Source organism: Schistocerca piceifrons, chromosome X, assembly GCF_021461385.2.
Source record: "Schistocerca piceifrons isolate TAMUIC-IGC-003096 chromosome X, iqSchPice1.1, whole genome shotgun sequence".
Lineage (NCBI taxonomy): Eukaryota > Metazoa > Arthropoda > Insecta > Orthoptera > Acrididae > Schistocerca > Schistocerca piceifrons.
This window is the reverse complement of record NC_060149.1, coordinates 747,414,949-747,442,383: the sequence shown is the minus strand read 5'-3', so window position 1 is coordinate 747,442,383 and position 27,435 is coordinate 747,414,949. Positions and strand designations below refer to the sequence as shown.

The window sequence follows — 27,435 nt, the reverse complement described above, 5'->3', positions numbered from 1 at the left end:
CAGTATGTGACGATTATTTGGGGCCACCTGATTATTCAGTTTACTACATAGGTAAAAAACACAGGAAGGGGGATTATGTGATCGAGGTAGCTCGAAGATTTCACTGCCTCTCCTGACTGTCATCTCCTCACCGAACACTTCTTGCACTAGTGACAAGTTTGTCAAGGAGGAGTGTGCTATTGTTCCGTTTTCCTGAAAATATGCATGCAGTCGTTCATCTTTTGTGTGTTGATCCACATACCGATTAAATAGTACCGGTTAGCATTAACAGTTTTGTGAAAGAATTGTTTTACGCTGCGGATACCAGACATTGCATACCAAACAGAAACGCTGACATTACTCACCGGCTTCTCAAAGTATTGATCGGGATGCATAATGGTGCATGTTCTGTGAGCTCACATACCCTGACAGTCTCATCTGAAGAAATAGAAAACTGGGGATCCAAAAGCCCTGATCCTCTTCACTCACAGACCACCGACAGAACTCAATATGCGATAGTTCTGTTGTGACCTAAAACAGAATAGGGGGTAGACAGAGGGTTACAGAGCAACCTGCCATTTCCAAGCGGTTAGGAGCAAATGAAGAAAGACAAACTTTCAGCGAAATTAGGCTGATTTGGTGGATCAGCGCCAAACACTGGCGCGGATTTTGAGACTCGATACGTTGCTTGCTGCAGGGGACTCACGGATCTCAGAGGTCTGATCAACACTATTTATTAGCCAGCATACTAACTACTACACTGAGGACTAATTCTAAGCAACGGAAAAAGGAGGCAACTGGTTGTACAACAGAAGTCAGGGTTTGAATCCGTGGGGTGAGCGCTAACACAAGTAGCGAACGCTAACAACATTTTAAATACAAAGTTTGACAGCATAACTACAAGTGAGAAATACAGACTTGTCGGAGCATACCGACGCTGGCAACAAGCAACACGGACTTGGTGTCTCAAGGATCTGTGTGACAACTCTGTCTGAATACAAAAATATGGGTTTTTAAAGGATTGTGGCGGCGCACTGTCTCTCCCTTCCTATAGTCGACTCCAATTTTACAGGCTCCGGCCAGTCTGACGAGTTGTACTACACCTCCAGAAAACCTCTGGCCCAACCATATTCAGATTCCACTCTTTCTCTTACTCGGTAGATAGGGATGTTTCTGGACTTTGCATTAACAAGCTACAAGTTTGGTAGCAACAGCTTTCAGGTGAAAACTAAACGTCACTGTCCTTCCTCTTATGGGGAGCAACAACAGTGTTTTACGTCACATGGCCCCTCCCAGAGATCTTTTGTGAGTGGGACCTCTGTTGGGGCACTCTACCCTGTATAAACCCACTGACGTTGCGGTTCTCAGGGGTAAGTATCAGCTTGCTGCGTCTGCTAAGACGTGTCTTTTTGTGACCATCTTCTCCTGTAATACCTTACAACAGCGTCTAGGTGATGGACGCAGTTAGTTAATTCTCTGAAGTTCTCCCCTGAGATAGGTGCCCGGAGTGTCAGCAATTCGCAGTGCTCTAGCGTTACTGTTGACCTCCGGTAAACTATATGCTTACACATTTGCTTGCTCTCTGTATTGTGCCTCTGATCTTCTATCTTGATGTGCCCTTGTTGGCTTCCAATACCCTTAAGCTTAACAATGTGCAACTTATTACATCGGCAATATACACGCATTAAAAAAAAGTTTCCCATCACCCAGGCTCCCAGAACTCCTGAAGATAGACGTTGACTGTGGATATTGTATCACAGACACACTCTCTTTGACTGTTCAGATATGTCACTAAACCCGCCCAAAGATGTAAATAACCATGCATGAGCAGCGCCTATTAGACGGAGGGCGTCCGACAGCCGATCAGTTCCAGTCATTCCACCAGAAAGGAGGTACACAGCTCGTGTTGACTGTAGTTCAATCATGCCTAGACGGTCAATACCGCGGTTCGATCGCGTCCGCCTTGTTACTTTGTGCCAGGAAGGGCTCTCCATAAGAGAAGTGTCCGGGTGAACCAAAGCGATGTTGTTCGGACATGGAGAGAGACAGGAACTGTCGATGACATGCCTCGTTCAGGCCGCCCAAGGGCTATTACTGCAGTGGATGACGGCTACCTACGAATTATGGCTCGGAGGAACCCTGACAGCAACGTCACAGTGTTGAATAATGCTTTTCATGCAGGCACAGGACGTCGTGTGCAATAGGCTGCATGATGCGCAGCTTCACTCCCGACGTCCATGGCGAGGGCCATCTTTGCAACCACGACACTATGCAGCGCGGTACAGATGCGCCCAACAACATGCCGAATGGACTGCTCAGTATTGACATCACGTTCTCTTCACCGATGAGTGTCGCATATGCCTTCATCCAGACAATCGTTGGAGACGTGTTTGGAGGCCACCCGGTCAGGCTGAACACCTTAGGCACACTGTCCAGCGAGTGCAGCAAGGTGGAGGTCCCCTGCTGTTTTGGGGTGGCATTATGTTGCGCCGACGCACGCCGTTGGTGGTCATAGGAGGCGGCGTAACGGCTGTACGATACGTGAATGCCATCCTCCGAGCGACATTGCAACCATATTGGCAGCGTACTGGCGAGTCATTCATCTTCATGGACCACAATTCGCGCCCCCATCGTGCACATCTTGTGAATGACTTCCTTCAGCAAAACGACATCGCTCGAGAAGAGTGGTCAGCATGTTCTCCAGACATGAACCCTATCGACCATGCCTCGGATGGATTGAAAAGAGCTGTTTATGGACGACGTGGTCCATCAACCACTCTGAGGGATCTACGCCGAATCGTCGTTGAGAAGTGGGACAATCTGGACCAACAGTGCCTCGATGAACTTGTGGATAGCATGCCACAACGAATACAGGCAGGCATCAATGCAAGAGGGCATGCTACTGGGTATTAGACGTAGCGGTGTGTACAGCAATCTGGACCATCACCTCTGAAAGTCTCGCTGTATAATGGTACAACATGCAATGTGTGGCTTTCATGAGCAAGAAGAAGGGCGGAAATGATGTTTATGTTGATCTCTATTCCAATTTTCTGTACAGGTTCCGGAACTCTCGGAACCGAGGTGATGCAAACCTTTTTTGATATGTGTATGACATTTTGACAGGACGAATGATGTACAAAGTGACGGGCTGTTCTCCAGTTCATTAATATAGGTCATTCCGCGTCAGTCACACAAATTTTTTTTCGGACCACTTTTATTTTTCACACTTTGTACGTGTAAGCAAGTTTATGGTTGACACTGATTGGTACGATGTTGTGTTGCAGCGCAAGCCGCGTCGTCGAGGTGCCGGAGGCGAACCCGTCGCCTACGATGCCACCGGAAACGAGCCTCTCGCTGCGCGACATCCTGCCTCTCAACCCCAAGCACTACGACAAGAACCGTGCGCCCAAGGTGCAGGGACAGCCCACAATCGTCTACTTCCACGTCACCGTCCTGTCGCTAGATTCCATCAACGAGGAGTCAATGGTTCGTACAAACTTCAGTTCCTGGAAAAAAAACCACATAAAAACCGCTGTTGAGCACGTAGTATGTAGTTCATAACACTATGACGACAGGAAGATAATTTCCAGGTTGGGCAGTCTGTGTTCTTGGGTATCAAGAAACAAAAGGGTCATTTTTCTTTGCAGTGCCCATTCCTGCTTTCATAAAATCTTGACCGAACACAACGTGTTTTCAGTCTACGAGTACATACTGTTTTATATTTTGGAACTGATGGAACTAAATCACAGAGTGCTAGATCTGACAAATAGGATGTATGTTCTAACTATTCGTACTTCGTATCCCATAGATTTCTCATTGACAAGACACGTTGGTTGGCTGGTGCCTTGTCCTAGTAAAAGATGATATTTTTTTTCTTATCAGTCGGAGTATCTTTCCAAATATTTCTTCAACCATTTGATTTAGAAGCATTCCGTAGTATTCGCAAGTTATTACGTTACATCTACACCTACAGCTACATAGATACTCCGCAAACGACCATAAGGTGCGTCATTTCCATTTCCGTTCCACTCGCAAACAGAGTGAGGGAAAAACGACTATATATATGCCTCCGTATGAGCCCTCATTTCTCGTAGCTTATCTTCGTGGTACTTTCACGCAATGTATGTTAGCGGCAGTAGAATCGTTCGACAGTCAGCTTAAAATGCGGTTCTCGAAATTTCGGCAATAGTGTTTCTCGAAAAGAACGTCGCTTTACCTCCAGAAATTCCCATTTGAGTTCCCGAAGCATCTCTGTAACGAGTTCCCGAAGCATCTCTGTAACACTTACGTGTTGTTCGAACCTACCAGTAATAAATCTAGCAGCCCGCCTCTGAATTGCTTCGATGTCTTCCTTCACTCCGACCCGGTGAGGATCCAAAACTCTCGAGCAATACTCAAGAATAGGTCGCACCAGCGTCCTATATGCAGTCTCCTTTACAGGTGAGGCACTCTTTTTCTAAAATTCTCCCAATAAACCGAAGTCGACCATTCGCCTTCCTTGCCACAGTTCTCACATGCTCGGTCCACCTTATATCGCTTTGCAACGCTACGCCCAGATATTTAAACGACTTGACTGTGTGAAGCAGTACACTAGTAATACTGTAGCCGAATATTACAGGTTTGACCTTCCAACACATCCGCATTACTTACATTTTTTCTACATTTAGGGTTAGCTGCCATTCATCCCACCAACTGGCAATTTTGTCGTTTTGTATCTTCCTATAGTCGTTCAACTTCGACACCTTACCGTACACCATGGCATCACTTTTTATTGTTACATCAAGATGGAGGGGATGCAGATGCATGCCCAAGTCCAGTGAACACAACCTGGTATCGACCTATGGCGTCCTCACACCGCAGCAAACAACCGCAGATTGCTGCCCACCCTGTCCGTCAAATCATTTATATATAGAGAGAACAATAGCGGTACTATCACAATTTCCTGGGGCACTCCTGACGATACCCTTGTCTCTGATGAGCACTCACCGTCGAGGACAACATACTGGGCTCTTTTATTTAAGAAGTCTTCGAGCCACTCACATATCTATAAAATTATTCCACATATGCTCGCACCTTCGTTAACAGCTCTCAATGGGGCACCGTGTCAAATACTTTCTGGAGATCAAGAAATATGGAATTTGCCCGTTGCCCTTCATCCATAATTCGCAGTATATCACGTGAAAATGGGCAAGCTGAACTTCTCACGAGCGATGGTTTCTACAATCATGCTGATTCGTGGACATAAGCTTCTCAGTCACAAAAACGTTTATTACATTCGAACTGAGAATATGTTCAAGGATTCTGCAGCAAACAGAAGTTAGGTATATTGGTCTGTAATTTTGCGAGTCAGTTCTTTTACGCTTCTTATATACTGGAGTCAAAAATGGTTCAAATGGCTCTGAGCACTATGGGACTTAACTACTGAGGTCATCAGTCCCATATAACGTAGAACTACTTAAACCTAACTAACCTAAGAACATCACACACATCCATACCCGAGGCAGGATTCGATCCTGCGACCGTAGCTGTCGCGCGGTTCCAGACTGTAGCGCCGAGAACCACTCGGCCAACCCGGCCGGCTATACTGGAGTCCCCTGCACTTTTTTCCATTCGCTTGGAACTTTGTGCCGGACTAGAGATTCACGATAAACGCAAGCTCGGTAAGGGGCCAATACGGTAGAGTACTCTTTGTAAAATCGAACTGTGATTCCATCCGGACCTGTGATTTATTTGCTTTGAAATCTTTCAGTTGTTTCTCTACGACAGGTATGCTTATTACTGTGTTATCCGTGTGGTATCTGTCCGATCATCAAACGATGGCATGTTTCTACGATTCTCCCGTGTGAACGATTTCTTGAACGTGAAGTTTAAAACTTTGGCTTTCGTTTTGCTATCTTCAACTGCCACACCAGACTGGTCAACAAGGGATTGAATGGAATCCTTAGACCCGCTTAGCGTATTTACGTAAGACCAAAATTTTCTCGGATTCTGTGCCAGATCTTTTGCTAAGGTGTGACGATGCTAGTTGTTGTATGCTTACGCATAAATCTTTTCACAGACGCACGAATGTCTACTAACCTTCGCTTGTCGTCATTTGTGTGTTTTTTTTTTGAACCGAGAGTGCGACAGCCTCTACTTCCTCAGCATCCTCCGAATTTCGTTATTAAACCATGGTGGGTCTTTTCCATCCTTTATCCGCTTACTAGGCACATAACTCTCGAGACTATGCTGTACAATCCACTCAAACTTTGCCCATAATTCCTCTACATCCATCTTACTGGAACTAAGTGATGCCAGTTCACTGTCTCAGTGAGATGGTAATAACTGCTTACCTGCTCTATCTAACAGAAACACTTTCCTACTCTTCTTGACTGATTTATTAACTTTCGTAATCATAGTTACTATAATGACGTCATGATCGCTACTCACCGTTTCTATACTGACATTGTCGATAAGCCCGACCTATTTGTAGCTACAAGATCTAAGATATTTCCCCAAAAGTATTTCGCATGACTGTCTGTATGTACCCCCCCCCCCCCCCCCCAACCTCCCGCTCCACCAATGAATTCGTAGACTCTCACTCTATAATCGAGACGTTAAACTAGTCCCCAACTAGTAATGCATGATCTGAGTATTTATGCTATTGACCGTAGACTTTCTTTGACTGACTCTAGAATTGTCGCAGCACAATCGGATGGCCGGGAAAAAATTCAACAATTAACTTGGTTTTACCTACACTCGTTACACGCGACCAGATGACTTCACTGTCACACTCAACTTCGTCCACAATGGAGACAATATTTTTGTCAACGGCAATGAACACTCTCCCTCCTATGGCCTCTAATCTGTCTTTCCGATATACGTTGCACGACTCGCTAAATAGCTCAGAGCTTTCTCTTTGGGTTTCAGTCAACTCCCGATCCCAAGAATAATTTGAGCGAGAAAACTTTCCTGGAGGACAGTAAATTCGGGAACTTTATTACGAATAGTTTGATAGTTTACTGATAAAATTGTGACAGTGGGAGTGACATTATTTTGAACACCGTTTGACTTCCCTCGCTGCATGTCGATTGGCGACTGTTCATCAGAGCACCTCAGACTACTGCGCTCCACAAGTACTCTGCTACCCGAGTAGCTGCTTCCTCTGCAAAGTCTGCGTTGTTCTTCATGAGCTGAAACAACTGCAAAAATATTTGGTCTGTTATGTTCTATATTTCAATGTGGTGCAGACAGCGGCAACTTACTTGATGGTAAATGTTCAGAAATGTAAAACTGTGCAGTACACAAAACGAAAAAACGTCATATCCTGTGAATATATCAGTGAGACACAGTTGCAATCGGGAAACTCATACAAATACCTTGATGTAACACCCCCTTTGTATCCCAGAGAGTCATGGTCGTTATTTGTCTAGTAGATGAAATCTTCTTCGACTTTCTGGAGTAGGGTCACCAGTTTCTACCCAATGTTCTTCCTGCGTGTTAGCCACAGTAACCCATCTGTCCACAAAATCAGACTAATTCCCTTTAATACACTCCAACAATGTTTATAAATTCAGTCTGCGTTGTTCTTCATGAGCTGAAACAACTGCAAAAATATTTGGTCTGTTATGTTCTATATTTCAATGTGGTGCAGACAGCGGCAACTTGCTTGATGGTAAATGTTCAGAAATGTAAAACTGTGCAGTACACAAAACGAAAAAACGTAATATCCTGTGAATATATCAGTGAGACACAGTTGCAATCGGGAAACTCATACAAATACCTTGATGTAACACTTAGTAGGGACATGAAAGAGAACTACCACATAGATCAGTCGTGGGTAAGACAGGTAGCAGACTTCGGTTTACTGTTAGAATACCATCGTAATGCAGTCAGTCTACAGAGGAGATTGCCAACAAATCACTCATGCGAACCATCCTCAAGTATGTAGAACTTGTACCAAAGAGGAATAGCAGGCGATATTGAACGTATACAGAGAAGGGCAGTTAGAATGGTGACATATTTGTTTGACTTGTGGAAGAGTGTCACAAAGATGCTGAAGAATTTGAACTGGCAGGCTCTTGAAGACAGGCGCAAACTATCCTGAAGAAGACTCCTTACAAAGTTTCAAGGATCAGCTTTAAATCAGAAATCTATAGGTAGGAATACAGTACAAACCTCTACGTATTGCTCCCATAGGGATCGTGAGGACAAGACCAGATTAATTATAGAGCGCACAGAGGAGTTTAAGCCGTCATTCTTCGTACACTCCATACGTGAATAGAACGAGAATAAGCTCTAATAATTGGGACGATGAGAAGTACCCTGTGCCACGCAATTCGCAGTGGTTTCCAGAGTATGAATGTAGATGTAGATATTCAATAAAAGCGGCATACATCTTGCACAAATTTTACATCATTATTCTTCATTTAAGATGTACAATGGTCGTACGTGTGACAGACCTATGCAGTCAGCTTTTTCAGCTAAAATCGGCTACCATCTAATACCACACTCCACACTTTCTCTGCGTTCACCTATGATTGTAATTTACTGCGTATCTAGCTGACACTTGAATTGTTCAACATATATCAGAATAACAAAACAAAATTTTATAGATATCAAATCATCTCCGTATCAGGCTGAGAAATATTATCCTTGTCCTAATTCGTAATATGATTGTTGTGTCAAGTAATGACCTCATGTGTTTTATGTTTTGTGTGTATGACGTAATAAAATCACGAGGATTAGGAAAAATGTGATCTTTAACACTACAAATTTTATTTATATGTTATTAAACAAAGTTAACCCTTTCGTGATTAAAATATATTTCACACACGAATATATTCTAAAAATGAAATATCAAAAACTGTCTTATGATCAATAATAAACTTCAACTACCAAAAAATTTTAAGTTGGCCTATATTGAAAATCGAAGGGGTGCGACATGTGTCCCACGAACGTAAGTAAGTCAATGTTTTCTTGTGAGCCTAGAATTTCAATGTTAAATTTTTGTGTGCAGACTATTTTATCAGTATGGCAAATAGGAAAAAAGTGTAAAAAATAAGTACCAAAACATATCTGTTCTCATGATAATGAAAAACATGAAATATTGCACAAAAATTTTCAAGAAAAAGTTTCAAAACATATCACATACCAACGTTTTCTACATTCTGTGAAGCATTCTGGGGCATATACGCCCAGTAAATACAAATTATGTACAAACAGGTGAATTACTGAGCAGTGTACTAACGTTTCAAAACAATGTCTGTAGTGTATAAGAAAACACAATTAGTTACTTCAGACATTCTTACAACGGAGAAGACCATGATTTCATCTGATGTTCGCGAAGCACACGCACTGTGTCAGCTATAAATACACGCCGAACCTTCGCACGCCGCCTTCTATATATCCACCCCATGGTCCGTAGTATTTTTCTCCAAATACCGAAAGCATCTCGCTACATAGCAGCACTAGACTGATGTGCATATGTATTAAATATAGATGTTCCAACGCTCAAAACTTCGTATTACGTTAGTGGGGTATATGCATCCCATCATCCTCGAAAGGTTTGGGAACTTCAGATATATACAGGGGTTAGGCAAGGTTGTATGAACGCTCTCGTCTAAACATTTCATTTAGGTTGCGTTTTATCTTATTTGTAATACACTGACATCGTCTTTTGTTTTCTCTTGTCTTATTGCAAGTATGGATGTGTTCTTAGCCGCCAATATGCCTGGTAATGTTGTGATTCCGTGCAGATGAGCTCTCATGGCATACCTTATGGACGCTTCATAAGGATCCACTGTCGGCGTCCTCTCAGTTGTAGCTTCCTCGACAAAACTTGCAAATCTGCTACTGATATCCTGTGTCATGACGCAATAAAGAGTTGACGGCAAACTTCACCGGATAAACATAATATTCGAACGCTCTCATTTAACGATGATTTGCATGTGAAAAGATCGTTAAAGGAGAGCCTTGAACAGTGTTTATACTTCTAATAATAAGGCAACTGACACGAAAGCTACTGCTGTGATTAATATGCATTCAGAGAAAAGAGTGTCAGGGAAAACGGTGCAATGGGAACTACATAAACAAAACGGTCATGGTAGCGTTGCTATTTTCAAACCTCTTGTGAACTAGCTGCTTTCGGAGAAATGACATTAGTGGTGCGACAATCATTAAATCTGCACCATAGATCAATGGGAACTTGTAATGTGGTCCAACGAATCTAGTTCTACACTATTTTGCAGCAGAACGTATTTATATATGAATATGAGGGCAGTCTTTAAATTCAGATTGCCTTCTCTAACTACGCAGGATGCCCGAGGCTCTGTGACGGTTTTGGCAGTCATATTATGATATGCAAAGGGTCCTATGACACATTGAAACGAAAAAGTATGTGGTAAGGTCAACGAAATCCTTTTAGGTGTCCATATTCATTGAGTAAATGTTCAAGACTTGTTTGATGAGTATGATAAGCAAGTAACTCGTCTTCCCCTACATCCAATGCTGCCACATTTGAATAACATCACATTTTTGTTGTCGTCACGTCCCAAAAGAGATTGTTGCTTGGGATTGAGCGACATGGTTCGGGAAGAAGGGAAATAGTCGACTGGCCTAAGTGAGAGGTACTCTTGACCTAACTATATTTTTAAAATTCCCTTATCACAAAAGGTAAGGCATGGAATAAGTACGGAAATGATGAACACTACGAGTGTTTTACAACTCCTGACTTTATTTAGAAAACAGTATCATCTCCTTATATACTTGCTCCAAAGGACTTGTACCCACGAAAATACCAGTTCTTCCCACAGAGACGGTGTCTAACTAGTACCGTTCCGTCTACTTAAAATGAAACTGTCAGTACTAATTGAGCTCCCACCCATAACACGACAAGCAGCAGTTCGTAGCTAAGCGACTAGGATTCCATCAGCTACGCTGCAACTTCTGCAGGTAACTTTGCTAAGCTCTGCCTGCCTACTCTCTTCGATTGCGCTGCTGATACTACTACCAACTTCCTACCCTAACTGCAGTAGACCTCTCGGGGCGCCCTGCTTCCGAGTTTTATTTAGTTTTCCCTTTCGCCTCCGCCAGTCTATCACATTGCCTGTTTTCGAAGGATCCCCGCCATCTCATTGGCTCTAATTATGCACTATTCTTCAAAAGCTGATGGGAGGAAGACGTTAAATCATGACTTCGGCCAGCAATAGGCTCTTCATGACGTGTCGGTGCCCTTTCCAAAGACTCTTTCCCGTTATTCCCCTCTTACCCTCGCTCCTTGTCTAAAATTATATCGCTTTTGTTTTTACAGTCTATAGTGCTGTCGCTATATGTTACAATCGCTGCCCTAGCGCCTTTGGTCATTATTTTTCTTTATGCGTTTAGGAGCCTCTGACATTTTACGTAACCTCCCTCCAAGATCTGGCTGTTGTCGAGCCTAGGTGACCAGTATCTCTTTTCTTGTAACTTTCCCTTTGTCATCTTTCTGACTCACAAGACTTGGCCATTTCCCGTGGATACTACATTGTCTGTATTGTAAAAATAATTCAGAACTCGTTAACCTCCTTCAGTAGCCCTCACGGAATTGGAGCAGTTTCTTTGACGGAACTAGTAGAATACCTCTTAATGATGATTTATTCCTCGTTTTTCAAGAGGATTCAGATTGCTATGGATACTAAAAGCGACTGTACTCCGTATTAGGTGGATGTTCATATCATTTTGCCCAGCAATTCTGCTCCAACTACCTGGCAACACATCCTTATTGCTCATAGGCTACCTGTCCCTCCGACGAACTGAATAAAGGGATATAACTTTGCGAGCTGCGTGAAAAATGTCTTAATGTCTAATGTTATGTAGAACATCATGTTTATGATTCTTTCGCTCAAATCAGTTTCTAAAACTATTCTTTAAACACTAAAGATTGATGTGTGTTCATGTGTTGTTTTTCTTGTTGCGTAAGCACACAGTACAGCTATCTTCATTTGGTAATTATGTAAGCACACTCATCAGTTCCAATGTATTCTGGTATTTCGCAGCATTCAGGTCAAATTTCTCTTCTGAGATTTGAAAAGCTATCAGATGCTCGTCTACAAAATGTGTCATGAATTATAGCAAACTGCAAATTACATTGGTGGAAATGGAAAGTGTTACTCCATGAGGCACCAGTCCGATATTTATTAAACTTAGTGCAGGTATTCATCACATATAAGGAATTACATGATTAATCTTCCATTTCATTGGAAACTGATGTTCAATATCAACATCAGTATGCGATGTGACCCTTGGGGCACGAATACACTCTTATATCCGTTGTAGCGTAGAAGAAAACAGCTTGAGAATGTCATCTTAAGAAATTTCTTGCCATGCCTCAAAGCCATGCTGCGTTAGTTAAACAAGATTGTTGGCTGGAGATTTGTATGAAAGTATACATCTTCCGATCACATCCCAGACATACTTTATGGGTGACAAATCAGGGGACCGGACAGGCCAGTCAAAGACCTGTATATTCTTCAAGGCATTTGTGATGTGAACAGCCGTGTGGGGTCTTGCATTATCATGCTGGAATATGCTATTTGGTATCCTGGCCACGGAGGATATGGCAACAGGGTTTACAGTTAATGCCACACACTACTTCAATAATTACCAAATAAGATTTGTTGTCATATGTAACAGCTCACCACACTGTCACTTCAGTAGTTGGAGCGAGATCATGAATCTCTATTTCCTGTGATCTTTGACTATGTCTTCTATAGACACGTTGGCGTTAGCTGACCGCCACAAGTGACTCATCGCTGCATATCGTAGAACACCACTCAGTGTCCCTGTTGGCTCTGAATCTACATCATCTAAAACTCTGTTGTTAGTAGTATGGTGTCAGCAGTTATAGACGCATGCGAAATCGAGATCTCAAGCCAGATTCCAGTAAACTGTTCCTGATGATCCGTTGTGACGCTCTGCTCGTAACCTCTAACTCGGATTTCAGCTGTTGTTATTTTTCTGTTCATCACAGCCAGTGAAGCAATCTTACGATCTTCTCGTTGTGTTATCCTTTGGGGCACGGAGAAGACCCATGCCTACTCTTCTTACCATACTGTTGTCCTGAATCCATCTCGTCATAACTCGTTCTGCACTCATAGCACTACAGCCAACTGTAAGTGATCTCAAGACACAAAGGAAATAATGACATTAGATGCCAGTGGGCATTGATTTAAATCAACTGTGAACGTTAAAAATTTATACCAGACTAGGATTCCAACCCGGGTCTCCTGCTTATTAGGCAGATGCGCTAACCGCTCCATTATCTGGACACAGTGCTCAGCACAGCTGTACAAACTACCCTAACACTCCTTCCATCAGACCCAACTTCTCAACTTGTCACACATTACTGATCTAATACCCATTGCCCATTATCCACATTACTCGCGGCATTTCGCCGATTCTGTAAGAGTTCGAGCTTGTTGTGCACCTGCACTGAAAGGATCGTTGGCCGTCCTCGCCTTGACTGTATATGTGGTGTCTGTTCTTTCGAACATGTCGAAAAGAACAGACACCACATACATGTCTGTGATCTGTTGGTGTGCTGCTACTATGTCCCCCGTGTGAATAATTCGAGCGTTCTCAAAGTCTGAAATACGGCGATATGTTGCACATACACGTCCGGTGTGCATACCGTGTTGTGTTCTCCACCCAAAAAGTTTTTGTAGCGTTAGACATACCCAGTAGCAATCCTGTTGTCACACTATTCCTCATTTATGGAGAAAACTTCTTTCTGTTCTGAAACTACAGAATATAAGCTCGCATTAGAATGAAATTTGAATCAGTTCATCTCACAGTCATGTAAATACTGGAGGATCAGTTTGGTAGTGTTTGCTCTCTATATTCATGATGTAGCACTTTCCATTTCCGTCAGCGCACTTAGAAAAGCGTCGTGCCTTGTTTCGCTGGAGCACTGTGCAATCTGACTTAATTTACTAACGCTTTCGTTTGATTGAAAAACCAGAATTTAAAAAAAACTTTCCAACTACTGTGATTGATGTGTGTATGAATAAAGATATTAATTCGAATGTCGTGGTCTAAATACGCGCTTGTGGACTTCGGTAGTCAACTAAAATTCTTAACGTCTTTTCCTTCTGAATGTATCAGTAACTTAACAACAGTAAACAAAACTTTTTTTAAAATTCAACTTCGAGAACTTTTTTCTATTCAAACAGCGATAGGGACATTCTTCAAACCAATGGAAATCTGAGTAGCCGTCCAAAGCTTTAGTGGTGTTTACATACAAAAAAGCGTACACCAAGAGGGAAAAACTTCGTCCGAACAGCCCTGTGAATGCCCAACAACAGCGACCGACCGCCATGGCGTCCTCAGACGATAGGCGTTACTGGATGCGGATATGGAGCGGCATGTGGTCAGCACACCGCTCTCCCGGCCGTAGGCAGCTTTCGTGACTGGAACAGCTACTTCTCGATCAAGTAGCTCTTTAATTGTCCTCAAGGGCTGAGTGTACCCCGCTTGCCCATACATCCAAGTGCTAACAAAGCCCGACAGCGCTTAACTTCGCCGGTCTGACGTGAACCCGTGTTACCACTGCAACAAGGCCATTGGCTAAGAGGCAAAAAGGTTACCTCAGATTTTAAAGGTTTGTCGCCTGATTTTAGAACACTGAAGTGTTGTTTCTTGAAAAAGACTAGTGACGTTGTGATCTTGTATAGTCTTATAAGTGTGAACTATCCACTTCAAAATTTTGAAGAAAGATATTGTCAGGTCCAGCAACTTCTAAGCACTGTTGATAGAGTTTACTGTACATCGAATGTCGAACAAAATGAAAGTTTATTTTAGAAATGAAAAGTTCGCCTTATCTTTTCACTTTTTCGCTTCATAAGCTACCGATGTAAGTTGAGGTAGCAATTGAAAACAATCTGCAAGGACGTTGACAGCTTTCTACGATAGTACTGTGTACAGTTTATTTACATATCTGGCGACAATAAGGAAAAGTCTGATGCTATCTCACGAGCAGTCCCATCATGGTCGAATAATGAAAATTGGACTCCTGGCTTGATCAGCGAATTAGTTCACACCATGATTTCGATTGTTGTTGTTGTTGTTGTGGTCTTCAGTCCAGAGACTGGTTTGATTCAACTCTCCATGCTGCTCTATCCTGTGCAGGCTTCTTCATCTCCCAGTACCTACTGCAACCTACATCCTTCTGAATCTGTTTAGTGTATTCATCTCTTGGTCTTCCTCTACGATTTTTCCCCTCCACGCTGCCCTCCAGTACTACATTGGTGATCCCTTGATGCCTCAGAACATGTCCTACCAACCGATCCCATCTTCTAGTCAAGTTGTGTCACAAATTTCTCTTCTCCCCAATTCTAATCAAAACCTCCTCATTAGTTATGTGATCTACCCATCTAATCTTCAGCATTCTTCTGTAGCACCACATTTCGAAAGCTTCTATTCTCTTCTTGTCTAAACTATTTATCGTCCACGTTTCATTTCCATACATGGCTACATTCCATACAAATACTTTCAGAAACGACTTCCTGACTCTTAAATCTATACTCGATCTTAACAAATTTCTCTTCTTCAGAAACGCTTTCCTTGCCATTGCCAGTCTACATCTTATATCCTCTCTAGTTCGACCATCATCAGTTATTTTGCTCCCTAAATACAGTTCAAATGGCTCTGAGCACTATGGGACTTAACATCTGAGGTCATCAGTCCCCTAGAACTTAGAACTATCTAAACCTAACTAACCTAAGGACAGCACACACATCCATGCCCGAGGCAGGATTCGAACCTGCGACCGTAGCGGTCTCGCGGTTCCAGACTGAAGCGCCTAGAACCGCTCCCCAAATAGCAAAACTCATTTACTACTTTAAGCGCCTCATTTCCGAATCTAATTCCCTCAGCATCACCCGATTTAATTCGACTTCATTCCATTATCCTCGTTTTGCTTTTGTTGATGTTCATCTTATATCCTCCTTTCAAGACACTGTCCATTCCGTTCAGCTGCTCTTCCAGGTCCTTTGCTGTCTCTGACAGAATTACAATGTCATCGGCGAACCTCAAAGTTTTTATTTCTTCGCCATGGATTTTAATTCCTACTCCGAATTTTTCTTTTGTTTCCTTTACTGCTTGCTCAATATACAGATTGAATAACATCAGGGATAGGCTACAACCCTGTCTCACTCCCTTCCCAACCAGTGCTTCCCTTTCATGCCTCTCGACTCTTATTACTGCCATCTAGTTTCTGTAAAATTGTAAATAACCTTTCGCTCCCTGTATTTTACCCCTTCCACCTTCAGAATTTGAAAGAGAGTATTCCAGTCAACATTGTCAAAAACTTTCTCTAAGTCTACAAATGCTAGAAACGTAGATTTGCCTTTCCTTAATCTATCTTCTAAGATAAGTCGGAGGGTCAGTATTGCCTCACGTGTTCCAACATTTCTACGGAATCCAAACTGACCTTCCACGAGGTCGGCTTCTACCAGTTTTTCCATTCGTCTGTAAAGAATTCGTGTTGGTATTTTGCAGCCGTGACTTATTAATCTGATATTTCGGTAATTTTCACATCTGTCAACACCTACTTTCTTTGGGATTGGATTTATTATATTCTTCTTGAAGTCTGAGGATATATCGCCTGTTTCATACATCTTGCTCACCAGATGTTGGAGCTTTGTCATGGCTGGCTCTCCCAAGGCTGTCAGTAGTTCTAATGGAATGTTGTCTACTCCCGGGGCCTTGTTTCGGCTTAGGTCTTTCAGTGCTCTGTTAAACTCTTCACGCAGTATCATATCTCCCATTTCATCTTCATCTACATCCTCTTCCATTTCCATAATATTGTCCTCAAGAACATTGTCCTTGTATAGACCCTTTATATACTCCTTCCACCTTTCTGCTTTTCCTTCTTTGCTTAGAATTGGGTTTCCATCTGAGCTCTTGATTTTCATGCAAGTGGTTCTTGTTTCTCCAAAGGTCTGTTTAATTTTCCTGTAGGCAGTATCTATCTTACCCCTAGTGATATACGCCTCTACATCCTTACATTTATCCTATAGCCATCCCTGCTTAGCCATTTTGCACTTCCTGTCGATCTCATTTTGGAGACGTTTGTATTCCTTTTTGCCTGCTTCATTTACTGCGTTTTTGTATTTTCTCCTTATCATTTCGATAACGTTGCCAAATGTTACCAAGAGAAACAGCATGGCAAGCAGATGAGGCATTAGCAAATATCTGAAGATCCTTCGTTCTAACTCGTGGCTAACAGAAATTTCTAATGTAATTATCAGAGACACTATTGGCGAGGCTACCGCCCTTCTCTTATTGGAACAGCATAGGGAAGGAAAGATCGGTTTGAAACGTGAATAAAAGAGAGATTCAAACACAAGATGAATCCATCTTTTTTCTTGCATAATGTAAACGTGTTAATGAAAATATGGAAGTAAGGATATGATTTGACGCTCTGCCGTCACTGTTATCACAGGCTGGGTGAACGCTAGGTCATTTGGAACTGACGAGCTTCCAGCTGTGACCTTGTTGAAAGAATCATACTGACATTTACTTTAACTAATACTAACAAGCCAAGAAAGAATCTAAATTGGATGTCATTGAGCCCCCTTTCATCTCGAAAACGAGTACAATACCGTTAGCGCCGGCCGGCTAGAGTGGCCTGAATAAGTTGAGTGATCATGCACATTAGCCACACACACGTCGAACCTACACTACTTATATACACAACCACATGAACAGAAAAGAAACATTGGTAACGAGACATTTTGCCGTTGAGTTTACTGCTATGAGTCAAAGTAAAATCTGGGTTATTTTCCCGGAAATATCGTTTATTGTTACCAAGTCCAATTAGCTGCATCATTTTTTTTGCGTGGTTTCCCCCACGACTACCGTTATTTCTCCAGTGCATAAGCGCTCAAGAATTCATATACAAACAAAAAAAATTGTTGTGTCTGTGAACACTCAGGTCTTGACCAATGCACGCCTTCATCAAAAAGGAACTTCTTCCTCCCTATACCTCTTTCTGACGTCGAAGTATAGGTAACAACATACGTGAGATTAAATCAGTAAGGGTGATAAAGGAACACACTCAAAATGCACGTCCTCGTGACATGAATGATGGTTTGAAAGATATAGTTCCGGATACGTTCCAAGTTCACTAATGATTATATGGCCCTAGAAAAAGAATTTCTTTCACAACTGTCCTGTCTCGTTTTAGCACCCAGCACCCAGCTACTACGACATAGTCACCATAATCTGAAATTGTCAGGCCAGTGGAGTAAGATGAGTGCTTGAACAGTTTGCTATCAAACCCACATGTAATTAACAGTAGTACTCGAAAATGGTTGATTGCTACATAAAACATACTAATAAATCCAAGACAGAGTTACTTATTTAGCGCATAGCTCACGTACTATTTATTATACAGATATATCCTTTGCGCAAGCATGTCTTTTGTGCTTCGACTAAGCTACAATCCTCAGGAATATCACCAAAACTCATTTCAAAATCCGCCTCACCATCCTCCTTCGTCTCCTAAAATATGAATCTTTAATTTTTATGGGCTTGGCGATAAACGCCAGAAATTTTGCTGTCCTTCAGCTTGGTGAAAACTTAATGATTGCTGTTTTACTAACTCACGCAGGTTATCTTGAGAAAGAACTATTTCTTCGTGTTTCTCCTGCGCTCAATATACTGGAGGTGAAATGTTTTTCACATTTGCGGGACACACGGCGGGACTCTCCAACCGATATGATGCACAGTGCCGAATGAAGCCACAAGACTGCGTGCGGCAACCCGCACAACAGTCGATACTGACTTGACCTCAATATTTGCCGCCTAACCCAACGCAGCTTTTAACCTTCCATTTACGGCAATTTTTAAAGCGAACGCCTTCGTCACACTAGAATATTATTCAGCGGGAAGGAGGTGACTAAATGAAAGTGTTTATTCTCCGACGTATTTCTAAATAAAGTAGTTGTCTATCATAGCTCCAGTGGCAGCTCGTGAGTATACATTCTGGGTGTTCACAAATTTTTAGATTCAGATAAGTTTGGGAGTGTGAAATTAATAGCATCTGCTGTATAACAGTTTGCTTATCAACAAGTTTATAACAACTACAGCCACTGCCAATAATAATAAGAAGAACAGTAAAAATAAGATGCGTAATATATCTGACAAAAGAAAGAATTGTTTTTGTAGAATTTCGTTGTTTTGTACATAATTAAGTACAATTTAGGCCAATAAGAAATAATACGTAAGGTTTCGCAACTCTTTGTTTCCCATTTTTGTGTAAGTGGGAGTTTTCGTGCTTTTCCATTTCTTCCGACAAATGTACAAGATCCCTAACAGATGTATTAGTTCACGAATTTACTTCCAGGCTGAAAGTTAGGTATTCTTACGTTGCACCCACACAAAAGCTTGCGCTAACTGTACACTTCCTTTGTTAAATGTTCGATTGCCGTCACGCTTTTTTTGATTTCGTCACTCTCTCAGCCAAAGGATCTGTTCTCGGAGGCCCTAGTTTCTTTGGGGTTACCGTTTCCTGATAATTTACTTTTATGTCCCCCCAATGAGATTTCCACTCTGCAGCGGAGTGTGCGCTGATACGAAACTTTCTGGCAGATTAAAACTGGAAGCCGAACCGAGACTCGAACTCAGGACCTTTGTCTTTCATACGTAAGTGCATTACCGGCTTAGCTATCCAACCACGATTCATGACGTGTCCTCACAGTTTTACTTTTCTTTTAGTATGCACACGAAAGCCGATTCCTGCTTAGCAGACAACCAACTCGAAACACAAATTGGCGTTTGTGGAAATGATTGAACTCAAGTAGTCTAGCAACATGGTTACTTGACTAGAATACAAATGAGACGCTGAGATCTAAAGAGCCTAAAGCACACCGCCGTGGATCGCACATTCCAGTGAAAATCACAGAAATTAGAGATACGGCCTTCCGCGAATTTTCATAATAGTAGTGAGGCCCTGCAGCACAGATAAACCTGACTCACCATAAGATCAACAGATTTCAAGAGCATGAAGAAATGCTACAATCCCACAATCGACGGCGATGTGCCTTAGGCCCTTATGATTCTCGCCGCCTCAAATGGATGCCTGTATGATAAAATTCATAACTTCATATTCTATAACTCATTCAGAAGCCCAAAACAAGGGTTTACTGTCAGCACAACTTCAACATATACTGACGTCCGATCTAATTTTACTAATAGTGAGTGAATTAGAGTATCTGAGGAGTGTGCTACTATATGGCTGGATTTGTGCCGAGCAAACGGGGATAAAAGTCTGCCGTAGTTTGCTACCACCTGGTGGCACTGTCCTTAACTTCTGATTGAGTATCAAGGGCTAGCTCTGCACACTGTGAACCATACACGTTGTTTATGAAGTCCGTATGTATTTGACCCGTAAGGCAATTACGTCATGCGACGCTCCTTACAACGTGCACAGCTGAAAGTGTGCTCGAGACCCTGAATGCCAAGACACGGAGTCTAAAGGACATTAGTGCAATAGATTTAAGTGCCGTATCTTTCAGACTGCAGCATTTATGTTACGTTTAACAGCACTAAAATAAAAATAACCAATAAATCCGCAAGGTGTCGGAAGTTAGGGTGTTTATGTGCTGCTGACACAGCAGCCACCACTGCATAGGACGTCATTGCAACAAGCAGCTCGTCCTTTTCTAACTCTCTCGGCATCTAATTTTTCCGTTCCAAAGGCAAAAGTCATTCGATATTTGTTGTATGCCTTAAACTGTTCGCTCAGGTTCAGTGGTTAAGACACTGAATTCGTATGCGAGGGAACTAGGGCTCAATTTCCTGTCCAACCAACCTGATTTAGTTTTCTGTGGTTCCTGTAAATTACCTGGACTGAATGTGGAGTTTCGTAATTACGAAAAGGCAGAATTCCCTCCTCAGCATTGTCCAGTCCGATCATGCCCTCAGTGTCTAATGATCTCGACGTCGGTAAGACACTTGAGTGTAATCTTCCTGCCTTTTTTGGTTCAAAAATGGTGCAAGTGGCTCTCAGCACTATTGGACTTAACTTCTGAGGTCATCAGTCCCCTAGAACTTAGAACTATTTAAACTTAACTAACTTAAGTACATCACACACATCCATGCCCGAGGCAGGATTCGAACCTGCGACCGTAGCGGTCGCGCAGATTCAGACTGTAGCGCCTAGAACCGCTCGGCCACTCCGGCCGGCTGCCTTTTTTGTTTCACACCACAAGCAAGAGGATTGTACATCTAAAATGTTGTTTCCATCCGTAGGTGAAATATCACAAATTTGCAAAAGGAGTTAGCTCAAGTCAACTGATTACTTGTGACGATGTTTTGCTGTTTCCATCTCTAACCATCATTCTTCGTTGAAAGCTATGGATACCGTATTAGGTTCATGAAGTGATTCTCTGTACCAATTTATGACAGTAAATTGTACATTAATTTAAACAGTCCATACTTAGTAATTTTTTATTCTCAATCTCAACTAAGTACTTGGTCATCTGTCTTTAAAAGACAGCAGAAACGTATAGCAGTTACGACAGTACCAGTAGGTACTACTCAGCAGTTCCATGAACCGGCTCCTCAAGTCATCTGGAACCTCTTATACAACGAAACCGGTTACAGGAATCAAAAATAAGTTACTGTGGTTTGGTCTGTTTTTATTAGAACTGTAACAACAGCCGTTGTAGTTCCACAATTATGCAAAAAAATATTAGTCATAAAACAGCTCAACAAGAAAAGTAAAACTCATGCTATCTCAAATATTACGAAATGATATTTTACACTTTAAATTGTTATTGGTAAATAATGTATAGCTTTTATGCTGTCAATGTGTGGTGGAGTGAATAAAGAGTGTATGTGAGGAATTACTCTTAAAACTGCAAGTAATTTACTATGTATGAACCTGTGCATAATATTGTGTAATAATGTACGTATTTTGTAAAACAGTCGGTATTTAGTTTGAGGAAGTAATGTCTTCATTCAGTCCTTCAGACCACATCCGTACCGAAGTAATACTGCGGTCCTGGCAGAATTGTTAAAGCTGTGTTCTCTACATTTGCATCTACGTACACACTCCGCAAGCCACCGTATGGTGAGTGGCAGAGGGTAACTTGTACCACTGCTAGTCACTACCTTTCTTATTCCACTTACAAACACAGCGAGGGAGAAACGACTGTCTGTACGCCTCCGTACAAGCCCTAATTTCTTTTGTATTATTAGCGTGATCCTAACGCGAAATGAACGTTGACGGCGACAGAATAGTTCTGCAATCATCTTTAAATTTTCTCAGTTCTTTAAATTTTCTCAATAGCATTATGTGGAAAGAACGTCGTCCTCCCTCCAAGTGTTCCCACTTGTGTTGAAGAAACATCTCCGTAATGCTCGCATATTGATAGATCTATCGGTAACAAATCTAGCTGGCCGCGTCCTCCCTTTAAATTATTTTCAACAATTTCTTCTACGCATATTTATCAAATTTTATAATTCTGTAGGTTCTTTAAATAGTAGTGGAACATCATCGAAAAATATTACTTAAATGAACTATGCAGAAGAAAAACATCACATACAAGAAATTAAATTACAAATTGTATAAACTTCCTAGAGAAAGCTGAAAATAAAAATATCTATATCTTATTGTTTATGGCACCTACCTTACACTGGTTTCAGTATGATGAATAGTAAGGAAGATATTTTATTTACATCTCACAAATATTTAACAGCGCAAAAAATGTTTATTAAAAGTACACGAAGAAGGACTTTGATTAAGAATTGAGAAAATACTTCTTTCCAGAGTTTTACTTTGCATGTACACTGACGGAAAAAACAATCGTAACACCAAAAAGTAATTAATATAGACTGATAAAATTTCGGGAATAAATCTGCCTAGGTAACATATTTAAGTGAATAACAATGCAAGATCAGAGGTTAATGTAAGCGTGAGGTAAGCCACTACAAATCTATGTAACCGCTAGAATGTTGAATGCAAGCATGCAAACGTGCATGCATTGTGTTGTGCAGCTGCCGGATGTCAGTTTATGGGATGGAATTCCATGCTTGTTGCACTTGGCCAGTCGACACTGGGATGGTTAATGCTGTTTGTGGATGGCACTGGTGTTGTCGTCCGATGATGTCCAATGTGTGTTCGATTGGAGACAGATCTAGGGATCGAGCAGGCCAAGGCAACATCCCTACACTCTGTAGAGCATGTTGGATTACAACAGCGGTATGTGGGACAGAGTTATCCTGTTGGAAAACACCTCTTGGAATGCTGTTCATGAACTGCAGCACAACAGGTCGAATCATCAGATAGACGTACAATTTTGCAGCCATCTACATCTACATCCATACTCCGCAAGCCACCTGACGGTGTGTGGCGGAGGGTATTTTGAGTGCCTCTATCGGTTCTCCCTTCTATTTCAGTCTCGTATTGTTCGTGGAAAGAAAGATTGTCGGTATGCCTCTGTGTGGGCTCTAACCTCTCTGATTTTATCCTCATGGTCTCTTCGCGAGATATAGGTAGGAGGGAGCAATATACTGCTTGACTCGTCGGTGAAGGTATGGTCTCGAAACTTAAACAAAAACCCGTACCGAGCTACTGAGCGTCTCTCCTGCAGAGTCTTCCACTGGAATTTATCTGTCATCTCCGTAACACTTTCGCGATTACTAGATGATCCTGTAACGAAGCGCGCTGCTTTCCGTTGGATCTTCTCTATCTCTTCTATCAACCCTATATGGTACGGATCCCACACTGGTAAGCAATATTCAAGCAGTGGGCGAACAAGTTTACTGTACCCTACTTCCTTCGTTTTCGGATTGCATTTCCTTAGGCTTCTTCCAATGAATCTCAGTCTGGCATCTGCTTTAGCGACGATCAACTTTATATTATCAAAAAATGGTTCAAATGGCTCTGAGCACTATGGGACTTAACTTCTGAGGTCATCAGTCCCCTAGAACTTAGAACTACTTAAACCTAACTAACCTAAGGACATCACACACGTCCATGCCCGAGGCAGGATTCGAACCTGCGACCGTAGCAGTCGCGAGGTTCCAGACTGTAGCGCCTAGAACCGCTCGGCCACCCCGGCCGGCTTATATGATCATTCCATTTTAAATCACTCCTAATGTCTACTCCCAGATAATTTATGGAATTAATTGCTTCTAGTTGCTGACCTGCTATATTGTAGCTAAATGATAAAGGATCTTTCTTTCTATGTATTCGCAGCCCATTACACTTGTCTACTTTGAGATTCAATTGCCATTCCCTGCACCATGCGTCAATTCGTTGCAGATCCTCCTGCATTTCAGTACAATTTTCCATTGTTACAATCTCTCAATATACTACAGCATCATCCGCAAAAAAGCCTCAGTGAACTTCCGATGTTATCCACAAGGTCATTTATGTATATTGTGAATAGCAACGGTCCTACGACACTCCCCTGCGACACACCTGAAATCACTCTTACTTTGGAAGACTTCTCTCCATTGAGAATGACATGCTGCGTTCTGTTATCTAGAAACTCTTGAATCCAATCACACAATTGGTCTGATGGTCCATATGCTCTTACTTTGATCATTAAACGACTGTGGGGAACTGTATCGAACGCCTTGCGGAAGTCAAAAAACATGGCATCTACCTGGGAACCCGTGTCTATGGCCCTCTGAGTCTCGTGGACGAATAGCGCGAGCCGGCTTTCACACGATCGTCTTTTTGAACCCATGCTGATTCCTACAGAGTAGATTTTTAGTCTCCAGAAAAGTCATTATACTCGAACATAATACGTGTTCCAAAATTCTACAACTGTGGGCTAACCACGAGAGTGCTCCTGTTGTCATACGAAACCGCGCCCCAAACCATAGCTACAGATAAAGGTCCAGTGTGTCCAGCACGCAGACAAGTTGGTTGCACGCCCACAACTGGCCTCTTTCTGACCAACATACGGCCATTATTGGCACCTAGACAGGACCAGCTTTCATCATAAAACACAATAGACCTCCACTCTGCCCTCCAGTGAGCTCTCGTTTGACACTACTGAAGTCGCAAATCGCAGTGGTTTGGGGTCAGTGGAATGTACACTACAGGGCATCTGTCTCGGAGCTGCCCTTGAAGTAACAGATTTTTAAAAGTCCGTTGTGTCATTGTGTTGCCAGGTGCTGCTCAAATTGCTGCTTAAGATGCAGTTCGGTGGGACAGAGCCATGCGCCGAACACGATGTTCTTCCCTCTCGGTAGTGCTACATGGCCGTCCTGAGCCCGGTCTTCTTGCGACCGTATATTACCGTGACCACAGCAGCCAGCAATCACGTACAGTGACTACATTCCTGCCAGGTCTTTCTGCAATATCGCAGAAGGCAGAGCCTTCTTCGAGTAGCCCTATTACACGACTTCGTTCAAACTCAGTGAGGTGTTGATAATGGCGGCTTTGTCGCCGTTAAGACATTCTTAGCTCACCAGGTCTAATCTCAAAAGTGACCAACGCTGAAGAACGTTACAGCGTGTATTTAAACCAAACCTGATTTGCATCCTCATTGTAGCGTTACTAGCGCCATTCTTATGCGATTGGCACGAAATTTGCATAGACATCATCTTTCGGCTGCAGAAACACGCGTACCTCGTCGCACAACTCGTTCATGGCGTTGCTCTGACCGCAGCAGACTCGATTATGTCACTGATGTTTAGCAGCTCTGTTGTATCCTGTCGACAATATAGCTAAATTTAACAGTCTGTTTCCATCCACAATCGTCCTTAAGTAGTTTTTAATAACCTTTAATTTGATGAAACTGCGTCTACTAGATATTACAGTCATTATCGACGGAAACTTTAGAGCAGCAAAAGTACTGGATGGTGGGGCAAGTAAGTTACATAGGCAATAATCAGTAACAATTGGAAGTCTTCAATCAAATTGCATAAGTGCTTCAGCACTCGCTCGCAGACCTTTGAGATCCTACAATACCGTAACGAAGTAAGGAAGAACTCCATTGTTGAATACCGACGACCTAAGTCTATGGACGACCTGTGCGGTCGGCAGCTGTCTGAAGCAAGCGAAACGTTGCCACAAAAAACATATAAGCGGCAAACGTCTGTTCGGTAGTAGATATTTTTATATGATGCTAATTGTCTGAAGTGACAATGCAGGAACGACAATACAACAGCCGGCCGGTGTGGCAGAGCGGTTCCAGGCGCTTCAGTCTGGAACCGCGCGACCGCTACGGTCGCAGGTTCGAATCCTGCCTCGAGCATGGATGTGTGTGATGTCCTTAGGTTAGTTAGGTTTAAGTAGTTCTAAGTTCTAGGGGACTGATGACCACAGATGATAAGTCCCATAGTGCTCAGAGCCATTTGAACCATTTTTGACAATACAACAACAGTGTGCGATTACAGTTGCGGACCGAAGGAACGGCTTCCTCTTGTTGGCAGAAGATAGGAACACGAGGTGAAGGATAGCTCACGTACAGTGTTACCAATTCTCCAAAACGAAATAAGCTAAGCGTGTCTACAAAAATAAGGCTAGAAAAGATTTGAAATGAAATAAGATATATTATTATGCAGTTTTATTTTTGCAATAATTATACTGCGGTGTAAGATATTTAAGTAGGGGAGGGACGTATACGAAAATCAAGAAAGGCAGATATTGTTAGATAACTCCAACTGTGTCAAGAACAATTTGATCAAAGCTTATACACAGACAAGCCAAGATGTCATCAACGCTGATATTACTTCGATGGATTCTTTTTTTATTCAACTTCTTGAAAAATAGCTTACTTAGATTTACTCATATCACGTATGTAATTCAGTTTAAATAACTGCAGGAAATAACCGTTCCATCATTATATCTTAAATGCGTGGCGACGTTCATTTTAATGACCTTAATAGCCAGAGAGAAAAGCGCAAAAGAATAAAAATTCAGAGGCGTCTTAGAGTTTATTTCTATGATATGCATACAAAATACCAGCTCATTTTTAAAACCTTGATATTTTGACGCAAAAATAAACTTTAATTAACGTCTTCATGTCAGCTTCTTTCGCATAAATTTCTTTTTCTCACAATAAAGATATAAATAACGTTTCTGCTGGGTATTTACAGGACAAATTTCAGAATATCTGTATTGTAATATTACATTATTTCGTACACTAAGCAGACTACTGCACTGAATAAAGAGTTCGCTGTTTCTCTCCACAGTTCAGTCGCTGGCACATCGTTTATTACAACGGTGAAGTGTATAACTTCTGATTCATCGTGCATAAATCAAAGTCTGCTTTGCTTAGAACATCTTCTTTGTATATCGTAAAGTTGCGATACTTCGCTGATGTTAGCTGCACTGCAAAATCATTTCTAGATAGGCTCTCAACTGTTTATTTCACGTAGTTACGTTTTTGGTCTTGTGTATGCGTATGCTGACGAGCCCAGAGCACACACCAACTTTTCTTTGGTTTGCTTTGTTGTGCTTTTTCATTC

The 27,435-nt window shown here is 42.1% G+C and overlaps 1 protein-coding gene across 1 annotated transcript in view; it reads left to right on the top strand.

Annotated features, from left to right (window-relative positions):
• The window catches only part of LOC124722530 (glycine receptor subunit alpha-2-like), a 424,158-nt gene that overhangs the window by 319,252 nt on the left and 77,471 nt on the right, over positions 1-27,435 (top strand). Inside the window, exon 3 of the mRNA XM_047247678.1 lies at positions 3,264-3,465. Within this exon, the coding sequence (XP_047103634.1) occupies positions 3,264-3,465 (202 nt within the window). The remainder of the gene's footprint in view (positions 1-3,263; positions 3,466-27,435) is intronic.